This window comes from Habropoda laboriosa, unplaced genomic scaffold, assembly GCF_001263275.1.
Source record: "Habropoda laboriosa isolate 0110345459 unplaced genomic scaffold, ASM126327v1 scaffold2, whole genome shotgun sequence".
In the NCBI taxonomy this organism is placed as follows: Eukaryota; Metazoa; Arthropoda; class Insecta; order Hymenoptera; family Apidae; genus Habropoda; species Habropoda laboriosa.
The window spans coordinates 1,415,747-1,431,101 of record NW_017100190.1 but is presented as its reverse complement, the minus strand read 5'-3'; the positions used below and the strand labels follow the sequence as shown (position 1 = coordinate 1,431,101).

General features: G+C 31.6%; 2 protein-coding genes across 2 annotated transcripts; one reads left to right on the top strand and one right to left on the bottom strand.

Moving 5' to 3' along the window:
• The first annotated feature begins 1,068 nt into the window (after positions 1–1,068).
• Positions 1,069–7,955, top strand: LOC108580063 (ras GTPase-activating-like protein IQGAP1). The gene is made up of 26 exons (XM_017943722.1): positions 1,069–1,108; positions 1,305–1,398; positions 1,475–1,709; positions 1,801–1,945; positions 2,032–2,189; positions 2,267–2,401; positions 2,475–2,559; positions 2,640–2,731; positions 2,806–2,974; positions 3,039–3,202; positions 3,288–3,422; positions 3,490–3,646; positions 3,723–3,968; positions 4,044–4,192; positions 4,264–4,407; positions 4,483–4,788; positions 4,881–5,045; positions 5,130–5,243; positions 5,317–5,654; positions 5,724–5,948; positions 6,005–6,395; positions 6,465–6,644; positions 6,714–6,843; positions 6,911–7,181; positions 7,250–7,531; positions 7,595–7,955. The coding sequence occupies exons 1-26, from the start codon at positions 1,069–1,071 to the stop codon at positions 7,953–7,955; spliced, it is 4,911 nt and encodes a 1,636-aa protein (XP_017799211.1).
• A 1,853-nt stretch (positions 7,956–9,808) lies between these two features.
• On the bottom strand, positions 9,809–15,213 carry LOC108579954. The gene is made up of 14 exons (XM_017943592.1): positions 15,074–15,213; positions 14,749–14,953; positions 14,475–14,671; positions 14,160–14,394; positions 13,927–14,083; positions 13,611–13,842; positions 12,714–13,536; positions 11,831–12,630; positions 11,579–11,757; positions 11,076–11,498; positions 10,806–10,981; positions 10,480–10,727; positions 10,134–10,397; positions 9,809–10,044 (listed from the first exon to the last, which is right to left on the bottom strand). Exons 1-14 carry the CDS (start codon positions 15,211–15,213, stop codon positions 9,870–9,872), a joined length of 4,254 nt encoding a protein of 1,417 aa, XP_017799081.1. The 3' UTR covers positions 9,809–9,869.
• Between the last annotated feature and the right edge of the window lie 142 nt (positions 15,214–15,355).

The window sequence follows — 15,355 nt, the reverse complement described above, 5'->3', positions numbered from 1 at the left end:
AGAAATAGCGATCAGTGTGACCTGCAGTAGATCAGGCCACGCATTCGACTGAGAGGCACGTCAGTGAATTTAGTGGAACGATATCTCCCGGGTCATTGAAGGGGCGAGGGTCAACCGCTTTATCTGGCCCCTCTTGTCCCCGCCCTTATTCTTGCGTTGTTTCCTCCTTAGTCTCCCCTTAATTCTACACCACTTCACTTGCATTAATGTACACACAACGCGTGGGCCTCGTTAATAAGCGAATGCTGTAAATACGCATAAACATATTTCGACTCCTCGAGGAACTGAACGTTACGCGAAATCATTTGCGAAAAGGTTCGATTTAAATGGAATGAAATTGTTTTAAGGATCTAATAAAGAATACAAGCTATTGTCTGTGTATTTTGATTACCTTTCGTTTGTGGTACTTTTGTAATCAATTAATTCATCGATAAATTTGTATATCGTTTCTTTTATTTTTATGTTCTGGTTGCATGCTAGTTTAATCTTGAATGAAAAGTCGTTCTGTTCTTTGAAAATTCATCATTTGTTCCTTTGTACATGGTGCAAGTGCTTTTGTGTAGCGTTGTATAGGTGTTAGGGTAATTAAAAAATGATTAAAAACCTAACTGTTGTTAAGTTTAACAATGTTTTACGGAAAAGTGACAAAACGTCAAAAAAACCGTGGCGCTTGCAATACAATCATTGGTAGAATTTATATTGCAAAAGAGAATCTTCGCATGTACAAAAAATATTTAACATTATGCAATTTTTTTTTGTACTATTTATGTTACATTTAGAGATGACCCCTTGCACGCACAACGCGGGTTTTGACGTGCAGAAGAAGTATGAAATTAGTTGCTAGTGCTTTTTCCTTATATGATAAAAGGCGTTAATAAAATATGTGCAACTATTTACTGTCCAATAGTATTCAAGATCGCGGTACATTTCGATTGGTACGACTGGTCAGTGTTGCACTATAGTTGCGAATTTAAACAAGTTTAAACTCATGGAACTTAACGTACTACTCCATTGTCGTCTATTATTCTCACTTTTTTGTTCGTTAATTGTATTTTCTTGTTCCCTAATATGAATGATACAGATGACAAATTAATTAATCATGAAAGAGGTAAGATTAACGATCAATTTTGATATTTAATTCTACTATAAATTCTCAATATAAATGTCTAATATAAATGTCAAATTGAAAGTTTGATAACATATGAAAATGGATGTTGAAGTAATTATTATGTTGAAGTAATGTTATAGTGAACATACACCCCACATAGATTTTTATACTTTATTTAGAAAGCAAAGTTTTACAGGAAATGATATTCGTAAATCAGCTGAGGAAATGGATGAGCAACGTCAAAAGACACTTGCTTATGAGTATCTGTGTCACTTAGAAGAAGCCAAAAAGTAAATACTTTGAGAAAGTTTTCACAGACTATTATCATACTTACTTATAAGATTCTACAGTTTTTGAATTTTATAGATGGCTGGAAGCATGTCTGAGAGAAATACTTCCACCTACAACTGAGTTAGAAGAGAATTTGAGAAATGGAGTATATCTAGCAAAACTAGCTCACTTTATGGCACCTGAATCTCTACCTCTCAATAAAATTTATGATTCTGAACAAAAACGTTATGCAGTAGTTGGCTTACAATTTAGACACACAGACAATATTAATTACTTTTTAAAATCCTTGAAATCTATGCAATTACCATTAGTATGTTTGCTATATATATATATATATGAATAAAAATAGTATTTAAGTTTAAAAAAGGCAGTTAATAGTAATAAGAACAATTTTTTAACAGACTTTTCAACCAGAAACAACAGATATCTATGATAAAAAAAATATGCCTCGTGTAATATATTGTATTCATGCTCTGAGCACTCATTTGTTTAAATTGGGAAAAGCTCCACAAATTCAGGATTTATATGGAAAAGTGAATTTTACTGGTACTTGCGTGATTATATTACAATATATAAAAATACATATTCATGAGATTGCTCACATTAGTATCATAATTCTTTATCTTTTTTAGAGGAGGAAATAAATGCTGTTAGTAGAGAATTGAAAAAGTATGGAATTCAAATGCCTTCATTCCAAAAAATTGGTGGTTTGTTAGCAAATAGCATGGAGATAGATACAGCAACACTTCATGCTGCAGTTATAGCAATTAATAAAGCTATTGCAGAAAAGGTATGGATGTTACTTATATTTATATAGTATCATTGAATAATAATTTATATAATTAATTGTAATTATTTTCTTTAAAGAATCATGACAAAATATTATCTGCACTTCAAAATAAAGTAGTACTGTTAAACAATATTATACCTTGTTATATTAAAAAATATAGTGATGCCTTGTTTGAAGCAAAAGAATCTAAAGCACAAGCTGCACTTAATAGAGTAAGCAATAAATTTTTTCTAAACATATGTCATGTATATAGATAATCATCACTCATTAATGCAATTTTAACAGTCTCTTAATGATAGTTATGTACCAGATGTTTATGATGAACTATTAACTCAGGCAGAAATTCAGGGTCATATTAATTATGTTAATGGTGAGTTTCAGCATTAATACTTTACAACAGGAATATTTTATAATTATGCATTTTTTATCAATTATGTGCTGTGTTTTTAGTTAACTGTGCTATGGGAAATATAAGCCAGTCTATCCATAGTAAAAATAGTGAATTCATAGGTGCATTAAAAACGTCCACTGTGTGCTTACAGGTATATACTTTATATCATCATTTTTATTCATTTCTTTGTTATTCTACTACTTATAAATATAATTTTTTTATTAGAATGTATTGCTTGAAAATGCGCAATTATACAAAGAACAATTAACGCAATTATTGGAAAGTTCTGAATGGAACAGTATATATGCAGAAAGCAATCATCATCATCATTGGAAACAACTGCTTCAAAAGGAAATTGATAAGGCAAATGAAATTGCACTTAAATCTCAAAAACGTTAGTATTATGAAGCAAAATTTATTTAATTAAATTTAATTAGTAAATGTTTTTTTTTATTTAGGTGATGACACTATAAAGCTTCTAAACTTAACATTACAAAATGAAGCACGAAATGACTTTTGTAAAACTTTAAAAAGTTCTAATCTTGGTTTAACACAGAAAATTGATGACTTTGCAATACCATTATATTACGAAGAAATGAAAGTCGATCGTGTTGAATCTCAGGTAAAAATGGAATATAAAAAGATAAAGTTATAACACGTGTTGTAATAATATAAATTTTCATTAATATAAACGATATTCTTAATAGAATGACCTTTCGTACAGCGATATCGTGGTCAGCATACGCGTATTGTCACTAATCGCAGAAATCAGTAAAACTGTAGACACGGGAAATCCAGATTTGGTTTATCAAGCATTGTCTAACCCAGATTGTCATATTTCTGTGAGTTTAATTACTCTCTAAGGATATCGTAAATCTAGTAAGACGTTACTTTTATTCACTTCATTAGGGATTAGATCAGGAGAATAAAGTAAAGTATTATAGAGCATTGGGAGCAGTTCGATGTGAAAAGCAGGCAATTGCTGAAGAATGTCCATTACTAACATACATTGATATTCAAGAATGCATCGACGTTGTGAATCAACAATGTCAAAATGATGATGATGGTATATATATGACATCCATTTAAGTTTCATACAGATGGTATCATACGTTTTTGATATGCTCATCTCTTTTACACAGTCATACAAGTGCTACGTCAATTAAACTTAGCTGTCGTTGAAAACGACCGAAATGGTGTTATCACTGCTTTGAAAAACACTTCTTTGAAATTACAAAAACCTACTTCACCAGAAGATGCATCCCTTTATTTGAAATTATTTAAAAAATGTCTTGCTGAAAAACATTTTGATGGTTCTGAATTATGGTTGGAAGATGTAGAAACTGTAACGAAAATTGTAGCTACGGAAGCTGAAAGTGTTCAAAAGGGTATAACGCGCGTATATCTTTTTCAGTTTTTATGAAATACGTGGTATTTCAATAATAAGATTTGTTTTTTTATAGTGTGTACGTTTTTATCACAAGTTAATTTAGGATTACAACGAAATGATACTGTATTCACAATGGATTGCCTTCAAGCATTTGGTTTTAAAATACCAGACAAACATAAGGCTGATTGTTTTCGAAGTTTGCACAATTTAAAAAATATAAAGGTATAATTTTGTATTAAATTATGAATTAATAGTGTACTTAATTTAATTCAGTAATCCTTGTTGTATTTCAGAATGAAAAGTACGATTGTGCGTTTGTTCATTATATTACCCCTAAAGGCAATGAATCCTATTTAGATTTACGTAAATATAATTATACTTGGGACTGTCCTAAACATATATCTGAAACATTTTATATCAGCATGGAAGACATAAAAGTAACGTGTAACTAAAGAATATTAGCTGACTAAACTAAAGAAATCTTAAAAGATAAATATATTTATTATTTTTAGGGTGTAATAAAAAGTAACTCCATAAGAGAACACGAAGAGCATAAAATTATTAAACAAATAATTCGATTGCAAGCTATAATTCGAGGATACTTATTACGAAAAAGAGTTTCGGATAGGTATACAAATTTTTACGACAATATGGATAAAATTATTCAAATACAAGCATGGTGGAAAAGTATAGTACAACGTAAACGATATGTCAAATTACTAGAAGAGAGGCGGAAATGTAATTCAGATGAATCTTACAATAAATATTTAAGAGTTAAAACCAAATATGCAAATTTATTGGATTATTATAGAGAACATGTAAGTAATGTCCTTTTCATTTGAGATTGATTTATGATCTATTGATGTATAAGTTATATTATTTAATGTGTTATATTTTTTATCTATTTCAGGAGGGAAAAATTATGAAAATACAAGCTTTCTGGCGTGGTCGCGCCGAAAAACGTGCTTTTCGTTCATTGTTACATATGGAAAAACCACCATTTTCTGTTGTTCGCCATTTTTCCGCAATTTTAAATTTTAATGCGGAAGATTATGACAAGGATTTACAATTACAAGTATGAGAAATTTTGAATATTTAAATGATCGATTCGATTCGAAATCGAAAGCATTCGATTTTTGTCATGAATTTATTGTTATAGCACTTAAAACACGAGGTGGTGCAAAGCATACGGCATAATCAAACTTTGTCACAACAATTGGATAGCATGGATATAAAGATCGGGTTGCTTATACAAAATCGAATTACATTACAAGTAATGTTTAAAATAAAAGAATTATATTAGGTCTGTATTTTGTTAAAAATTTTCCTAAATAAAAAATTTATAGGATGTTGTAGCACATGGAAAGAGCCTAGAAACACTTGCAAAACAGAAACATTCCAATAGAGACCAAAGGCAATCTATATCAGATGGCATTATTTCACATAAAGGTTTGAAATCGTTAACGAAAGAAGGTCGAAAAATGTTGGAAGGATATCAGCATTTATTTTATGCATTGCAAACTAATCCAACATACTTGTCAAAACTTTTATTCCTCTTGCCTCAAAGTAAAACGAACAAATTCCTTCAAAACGTGATTTTAACATTATTTAATTTCGGCTCTAATATCAGGGAAGAATACTTATTATTAAAACTGTTTGGAAGTGCATTACAAGAAGAAATCAGGTATAATTATCCCTGTATAAAAAGACGATAAAATCAAATACATTGTGAGTAATATAATTTAATATTTAGGTGTAAATTTCAAAAGCCATCTGAAGTTGTTACTGGAAATCCTCTTGTTTTGAAAATGGTAGTAAATTATGCACGACAGTTAAACGGGCAACGGGCTTTAAGGCAAATTGTTGGACCACTCATCGAAAAAATTTTAGCTGATCGAACATTAAGCATAGAAACAAATCCCGTTGATATTTATAAATGCTGGAGAAATCAATTAGAAATGGAAACAGGAGAAACATTGTAAGTTTAAAACGAATATACAAAGTAATACTTTTTTACAATTTTTTTCTCAACAGAGATTTACCATATACGGTGACGCAGCAACAAGCTTTAAATTATGAACAAGTGCAAATCAGATTAAATAAAGGAATCCAACTATTGCAGAGTACTGTTTTAGAATTTCTAACTACGATAACTGAATCTCGGGATTTAATACCATATGGAATGTTATACATAGCTAAAATTTTAAATGATTCCTTAATTGAAAAATTTCCGAGTGCTCCAGAAAAAGATATTTTAAAAGTAGTAGGAAATTTAATTTATTATCATTTTATTAACGCTGCTATCGTAGCGCCAGATGCTTTCGATATAATCACGTTACCAATCGATAGATCTCTATCAAATGATCAACGAAGAAATTTAGCTAGTATCGCAAAAATATTGCAATTTGCTGCTTCCAAAAAAGGGGTAATTATGTTCACTTCAATAATTGTAATATTTAAAAACAAAAAAAATTCAAAACGAAAAATTGTTTAGTTTGGTGAAGAGGCCACTCATCTAGTATGCTTGAATTCATTTATAATCGAATGTCACGAAAAATTCAAAAGTTTCTTCCGTTATTGTTGTCAAATCGAAGACTTGGAAGAACATTTTAGTATCCACGAATATACGGAAGCCACCCTTATTCAGAAACCTGAGATTTATATTTCACTACAAGTAAGCGAAACTTTGAAAACCGTATGTAAGCGAATAGTAATGAAAAGTTTCTAATTCTATCAATTACAGGAAATTTGTGACACTCATTGTCTCATGCTAGAATATCAAGATCAAATAGCGCCAGATCCTATGGATCCTTTGCATGATTTATTAGATGATTTAGGTCCTGCACCGTCAGTTGCATCTTTACTCGGAATTTGTAAGGAATAATTTATCGTCACATTATTTATTGATTGACAGAATGTAATATTACAATTATTTATTAGCTGATACCACATGTGAGGCAAATTTAACGCGCTTTGGAAAAACAGAAGTGTGTCTGGTACTCACTAATAAATTTCAAGTACCAGAAGATGAAGGTGCTAGTTTAAATAAACTCTTTATAAAAACGAAAGAATTATTAGTTTCGGTGCTTCAGTTCTTGAAAGGTCAAACATTAGTGGAGGCTTTGGAAACCACTTGTTCTCCTATACAAGAAAAACTGTACGACGTAAAATGCTCCAACATATCGCCCACATTAAATGTTATTCATAAGAGGTATTATAATGAAATAAACTTTAAAAAGTCATTAAACAAATGAAGAAGAAACAAAAATTTATTTTCAGTTCATCCTTAAATGATTGTAAGCTTCAATTGCGAGCCTACCTCAATAAACTCGAACTTGGAGGGTGGGTCAGTCAATCGGATGGATATCAAAATATTATAACAGCAGTAGCTAAAGATCTTTCTAATAAAGGAAAGTATCGAATTATTCGAAATAAAGAATTACAGACTTTACGTGTAACTAAACAGAGATTAGAAGAAAAATCGAAATATTATCAAGAACAGGTAGAATATTACAATGAGTATATACAACGTTGTTTGGAAAACTTACACACAGGAAAGGGGTATGTATATAACTTCTTTTAATTTTACATTTCATAATTCTAATACATACAAATTATTTGCAGTTCTTTGCGAGCATTTAAAGCTATCCAAAAGAATAATCATGGCAAACTAAGATCTAAAATGACACTGAAATATTCCGCGGCCAAACTACAAGAGAAAGGGGTATTGTTAGAAGTCGATGGACTTCCACAATCGCAGTTTAAGAATGTGATCTTCGAAATAAGTCCAACAGAACATACAGGTCTCTTTAGCGTACGTTGTAAGTTTATGGGAGTAGAAATGGAGAAGGTAGACATCGATATACAGAAGTTACTCGAGTTACAGTTCGAAGGTGCACCGATTATGGATATGTTTGGTAAAGCAAAAGTTAACGTGAATTTGTTGTTATATTTATTAAATCGAAAATTTTATGGTAAAACTTGAAAAAAAGAGAGTTGAATGTATTATTTATCAATATGATGATTATGCACTTGTGCAATGTTCTATTATAATTATGAGTTTTCTTAAACAAGGACATATTGGGCTTCAAATTTTCGATAGCTTGTGAAACTACTAAATTCGATTTACACAGTTCGCAGATGCCGTACAATTATTGTTAAAATACGATTAATTTTTGTAAATAATTATAGTTGTAAGAACTTAAGATTTTTTAATACAAGATTTCTTTTGTATGTATGTATGCAATATTGCCGTCGAACGATATGGTGGAACAAGATAAACTTTTACGAAATCTTACAAATTTACGTACAGCGTATAACTGGCCTGCGATGATTTAAGTGCCTTTAATTTCACCGTTCATGTTGCGAGATATATTTAACAGTAATACATGATGAAGTCTATAGAACAAAAGCTTTTAAATATGATTAGAAATTTTAGAAGAGAAATATATTTTTTAACTTTTATAAAAATAAGTAAACTAATGGTAGTAAATATTGCCTACTACTGAGATAATACTCATTCTCAATTTATTTGTATAACTAAATCTAATTCCAGCGATGTACCACTCGTAATTTTTTTTTCCTTTTTTTTATAAGGGATGTATTGAATAATTGTATATATTTCATATGAATCTAAATATTTTTACGTTGCACCGTCAAAATAAGATAAGGCATATTCTCAGAAATTTCTAAATGAGAACAATAGGCTGTCCATTATTATTAATATGTTTTTTAATGCTATACATATAATTTATATTATCATTTAAATATTAGACAACCTAGTGTTCTTGTGCATTTTATAAAATCTAAAGTCGAATCGTTTGAACACAAACTTAAAATTTCTATCATATGTGTATTAGATACAATAAATTCTATTTTATAAAATATACTACATAAAGGCCTGTTTAGTGGATATTGGCAAATAAGCCTGCACATTCAAAGTAAAAGATTGATTAAAATAAAATATAAAATCGCACAATCAATATGATTTTTGTATAAAGTTGCTTACATATTATGTCAAACTTTTTCAATATCATTGTTCATGTTCTTCCTACACATAGCTTGCATATTTTGTTCCAAGTTAGTCATAAAAAATATTTAAAATAAAGCAAAATATCAGCATCAAAATCAATTATCAGCATAAATATATATATATTTTTTTTTACAGAACATGCGAGAGCAATTCAAGTTTTTAAATACAATTATATTAAAATGCATGCGTGCAAGAAATTTAATATCTATAGAACAAAACTTTATTTTGTTGTATATATACGATATAAACACTACACATACATATTATCTAGGTAAAGTATGCAAGCTTGTATGGTGTACTTGATAATATGCTAGTACACAAATTTTTTTCGCTTGTAATTATAAAACATTATAGGTAAACAACCCGTATTTATCACACACGCATTGTTTTATAAATATTTTTTTTACATATTCTTTTTCTTTTTTCAAAGTTCTGTTTTTACTCAACTTTATTATACAATCTGCCTTTACATAATTTACGTGACAGATGCTAACATCCAGGTACTGCGTCACGAGGTATCTTGAAAGACATTTTTATAACTTATGGCGCATAAAATGTCAGTCACATTAGTTGGAAAAGTTTTCTTTTTGTTTTTTCTTTTCCCTTTTTTCCTTTAATCGAATCAAATATTTAGTACTTCTAATGTAATTGATTATGTGCAAGCAATATAGTTCATTAAAGCCTCCACGAAGCAGGCCATAAAGTGCATTTCATGTATAATTAACCGTGTATTACATATATGACCGTAGTATTAACTTTTATAATAAATAGCATAGTAACATTAATTTTTCTTAATAAATGTTGGTTCTTTACTAAATATGTGCACACATCGGGACACAACATTTGATACAGTATATTTAGTAAGTGTTATCGTTTGTTTAAAATATTCACAAAATTTCTAAATTTCTGATGCGCATCCGTCATCTGCGCTAATGTTTCTTCCATTATGTTGCGCAACTTAGATAAATCTGGCATTTTATCGCAAGATTCAATGTTTAATAATTTTGTGAAGAATTGCTCCCAAGCGGCTTTTTTGGCATACCTGTATATTTTCAATGAATTTTAAGGGAATAGTGCATGTTTCTCTACAATTTTACATAATAAAAAGTACTTTCGTTCAATCATAAATACCTTGGTATTTTGGATGTGATAAACCAGCGACCACCAATATTCACAACTCTCATATAATTACCAAATAACAAACAGTGACATGTCGCAGCTAAACAGTACAAATCAGTCTGATACGTCCATGGTTTCCCAGTTTGCATTTCAATGCACGTAAAATCTTCCGTTTTTATGACTTTAGTAAACGTCGTATTTTCCGGCAAAAGACTCATATCTATACTACACCCGAAATCTATTAGCTGTATCGTTGGCCTAACATCTTCCGTAGGTCTATAAATTATTATATGTATAAATGTAATATAATCGATTTAATTCAATTTAAAAATGCTAAATTCAATTTTAAAACACATACAAACGCATTAGGAGAAAATTGTCTGGTTTAATATCCCCATGGATTATTTGGCATTTATGTAAGTACTCCACAATTTGCAATATTTCAATCGTGAAGAATATAACTAAGTGCTCTGTCAAATGTTTACCCGTGGCAAGCTTTATTCGATTCATTACCGCTAATAATGTTCCATATCTGGAATATTCCGAAACTAATACGCTACTGTTATTTGCAACATATGCTGTCTCGACATCCATAAATCCGCGCAACTGAAAAGAATATATTAATACCTTAAAAATAGTGAAGTAATTAACATTTTATTTGCGGACATAATAGTAATACTTTACCATATGTGGATTAGTTAGACGATTCTTTATTTCCCTAGTGATATAATACTCCCAAACCCAAGCAGGCTTTTGAGTTTTCAGAGCAACTGTTTGACCTGTTTTCAGGTTCACTGCTTTGAATACTGTACCGTACGTTCCTCTTCCAAGGCACTGTCCCAAATCGTACGCTTCAGTACCTAGACATGTGAAACAAATAAAAGTAATAAGTACTGGAGAGGACATGAAACGAATTGCCCCTATAATATTTTTCTGCATCGAAAATACACTGACCAAGCGTATTTGTAGTAGAAGGCACAAGCTTATTTAAATTAGTATTTAATCTCACATATCCCTCTGCGTGATGCGGCTGGGGAAATTTAAGTTTCTTTAAAAGACCAGCTATCAAATTTCTATCGAAAGGATTTATGTCTCCTGAAGGTAATTGGAAACTTTCTTCTTCCGCTTCTTCCATCGGTTCATGATGCTCTTCACACTCCATCGAATCAACTTTCTCTTGTTGCTCTATTTCGTTAAGTTTAAAGTTAATCGATTTTCGTAGATCGCAATTCTTCTTAATTTCAGAAGTGATTTGATCCACGTTGCGTTGTACTGTACGTGGACTTTGAGCATGCACAGCTTGAATTTGGGCATGAAGCTTTTGCTCATAAAGTTGATTTGCAGAAAGTGTAACATCATTACTTTCGTCTTCTCCATCTTGTTGAAGAGAAAATCTTTCTTTATGTGCAAGAAATGTTATTAGAAACACAAATTTTTAACATATTTTATTAAATTACCTCTACTAATAGATTGTTCTTTTATAGGAACCAGATCTTCCTTTGTTAATGTAAAGCCCAATGCGGTATTTCTTGCATGTGTAGAACTGCTATTCGAACTGCTCGAAATGTATTCTCTAGTTGTTTCTAATATAACACTCAATTTGTCCTCAACTTCGCCATTAGGTGCCTCTGAAGTGCTGTAAATATAACGTTAAAGATGTACAGAATACTCGTATTGATGATTAATTACGTGATTAATACCATACGTACGGTTGAGGTATTGGACACTGATTTGGATATTGTGAAGTTCCTTCTGCTACTTTGTAAGATTGTCTAAAATGATTAATCATAGGCGTAGAACTAGGTAATTGTGTATTAAATGCTTCCGTGAAACAAGAATCATTATTTCCTGCCAGCGGAGCAATACCAAGACTTTCGTCAATATATAAATTATTCTCATCAGGTGGCTTTGGCGTAGTCATATTTTCTTCCATTGGTCCATTATAATCAACTACAATAGCGTTCTCCTTATCTTCTGTACTTTCAAGATACTTGATCTCTCTACGATTCATTCTCGGAGACTTTATATACGGTAACTCAGGTGGCATTCTGTACGGTTTGCTAGTTTCGATATCTGGCTCATTATATGGAGGATAGTGAAGTTGTTTTTGAGGTTCTACATTTTGCTGTAGCAATGTGGATTCCAGCTGCGAAGGGTACTGCTGATAAGTAATATCGTTCGGCATCATATTGCCATAAACGGGATGCTGCATGTGCGGAATATGTTGATGTGCTTGATGTGGCTGATGTGGTTGATGTGATTGATGTGGTTGATGTGGTTGATGTGGTTGATGATGGAGGTGTTGATTATGTGACGGTTGATGTTGTTGAGGGTGAGGAGATTGGTGATGATGCTGAATTTGGCTATGAGGCTGCAAATGTGGTGCATGCGAGAGAGTATGATGGTGAGAAATCACGTGTGTCTGTTGATGTGTTTGCATTAACTGTTGATGATGTTGCGAATGATGTGGTCGGGGATGAGATTGCTGCACTTGTTGCTCGTGATGTTGCTGTAATCAATTATTTAGAAAATTAGTATAAAAATTTCTTACATGAAGAAAGCTTCCTTCATGTATGTTTTTTTGTACTATACCTGTATTTGATACTGGTATGTGTTATGTAATCCAGAGGTGCCATAAGAAGTCTGATGTTCTTGATTAGAATAACTTTGGTGAGCAGAATAATTTTGATGGTTTTCTTGATCATTGTACGGTTGCACACTGTATCCCGAATGATGTTTACTATTTGACATTACATGCTGCGTCATTGAACTATCCATATGTATGTCGAAAGATAATTTTATTTTAGCATCTGGAATCCTAGGTGTCATGGGAGTACGAAAATTGGGCGTAGTAGGTACTGTATCGGGAGAACGCCACATGTCTTGCACGACTGACATCGCTTCTTTTGTATTAACCGTAAGGCTTTGTCCAAGTAAATGTTCTTCGGGGTCGGTATTTAACGACGGTGTATGGTGTTGATGAATAAAACTAGAAGTTTGTAATTTTCGTTGCGAATTTAATTCTGCTTCCATTCTCTGTGCTTCGAGTCTCTCTGCTTCGATTCTTTCAGCCTCGATTCTTTCCGCTTCTAATCTTTCCAACTCACGTTGTTCTGCTTCGCGTCTTTGGGATTCTAAAGCTTGGTTTTCGGCTTCATATTGCTGTCGTTGAAGCTCTTGTTCAGCTTGAAGTCTCTGTCTATTCAATTCAAGTTGTTCAGCTTCCCTGCGAAGCCGCTCCATTTTCCTCTGCCTTTCTGTTAACTCTTGCTGTTCAAACTGTTGCCTCTGTCTTTGTAATTCTTGTAAAGATATTTCGTGCCTCTGATGCTCAAGTTCAAAACTTTTATGCTGAACTTGGTGGTCAGTCTCTCTTATATCTGGTACATTAAGTTCTTTCTCTAATGTTTGTGTTCTGCAGTTTAAAACTTCGATCATAATTTATCCAAAAGATTTTTATCACTTCAACTATTAGCAACGATACGTTACCTTTGTAAATACAGTTGGGCTCTTAATTCTTCCATACTTTGATCCATATCATTAGCATAAACTAATTCTTTGGGATAATGTGGCTTTAATATGATATTTGAATCTGGAAGATCCGGTACAAACACAGGCACTATTAAATGCTTTAAACATTTGCTACCATCAAAAAAATATGTATGATTTGGAAATAATCTTAGCTTTTCTACATCAAAGTCTTCCGGTTGATCTTCGTGAACTGTGATGCAATCAATAATAATAATATAAATAATTCATCTCATGTATCAGCATAAATAATGTTTTATTGTAAATATAATTGTACCTTTGAACGTTGATTTCGTAGCAGATGATATCAATGGACATCGTTTATTTGCACTACTCCATGGACCAGGTTTTATAGTATTTTCTTTATGTACTGTATCCTCTACTGGTACATGGTCTAGTATGCTTGAACTTTTCATGTCACCTGCCAGATCATCCTGTTAAAATATTTAAAGGTATATCTGTTATCGTGCTCATTTTTTATCGTAAATATTTTATTAAATGTTCGTATACCTGATATATTTGTATTCTGGGATTTGGTCTAGTATTGTGCATTGTTGAAGAAATTTGTGGGACGATGCCGGGAAAGTGTTCACGTACTCGATGTCCAGTACGTACACTGCTAACTCTTTTACCAGATTTTATTGCCTTTAGCGAACTAAAAGCCTGACGTTGTTCAAGCAGTGAGATTTCGTTACGATCGTCCGTACGTCCTAATGTTTTACGTGCGACTGCAAGTTGAAAATTCCTACAAATAGAATTGATAATTAGATAAAGCACATGTCATTAATAGTTTCTTTAATATAGGTATATTTTAAAGATTGATACTTGTGAGCATAATCCAATTCATCTTGTGGTTCTGCTAAAGCAGATAAGCCCATTAAATAAACTTCATCAGCACGTTTATAATCTTCTACTTGTTCTAATTCAAAAGCCCATGCTCTGTACATATCTGCAACCATAGTCCCAATTCCATTGTTATGTAAAAGTTGGTACAATTCTAATGGATTTTTCTGCATACTTATCTGTAAGTAAATGTTTGTACTATAAGACACAGAACAGTGCATTTTTCTTGATATAAAACCTATTTACAATTCCTTACATAATTAATCCAAAGACGTATATATCTACGATCTTGATGATACTTGGTCTCTTTTTCAAACATAGCTAAACATTGTTGCAAAAGTTTGCCAATATGTGACTCATGGCCACTCTTTGGATAACTTTGCTCCACCCAAATAATGTATTCATACCAACTTTCTAAAGGATCATCTCCTTCATAATTTCTTATCGCATCTTCATACATTCTGAAAAGAAAAGAACACTACAGAATTTGTTATTTTACAATATATTATGTTCAAAAACTTCTTTGTACAAATTTTTAATAAAATTATTATAGTAACAGTATTAATTGCTGTTGAACCCACTGTTTTTCTTGCAAAAGTAATTGTTGAGCATCTGCATCTTCTTGTGCTCTCAATGCAGTTCCTAACTGTGCAGCATTTCGTCCATAACGTAATGGCTGAATATTTTCCTTGCAAAGAGCTATAACTGTTGCAGGATCCATTCTTAATTTTACACTTTTTTAATCAAACCACTTTATATTCTAAAAAAAAAAAGAATATTCAAATAATAAACAGTTGATAAAACTACTTTTTAAATGTCTGTTATGTAGGTATTTAAAACTTGTACTCGAAAATGAGTAGAAA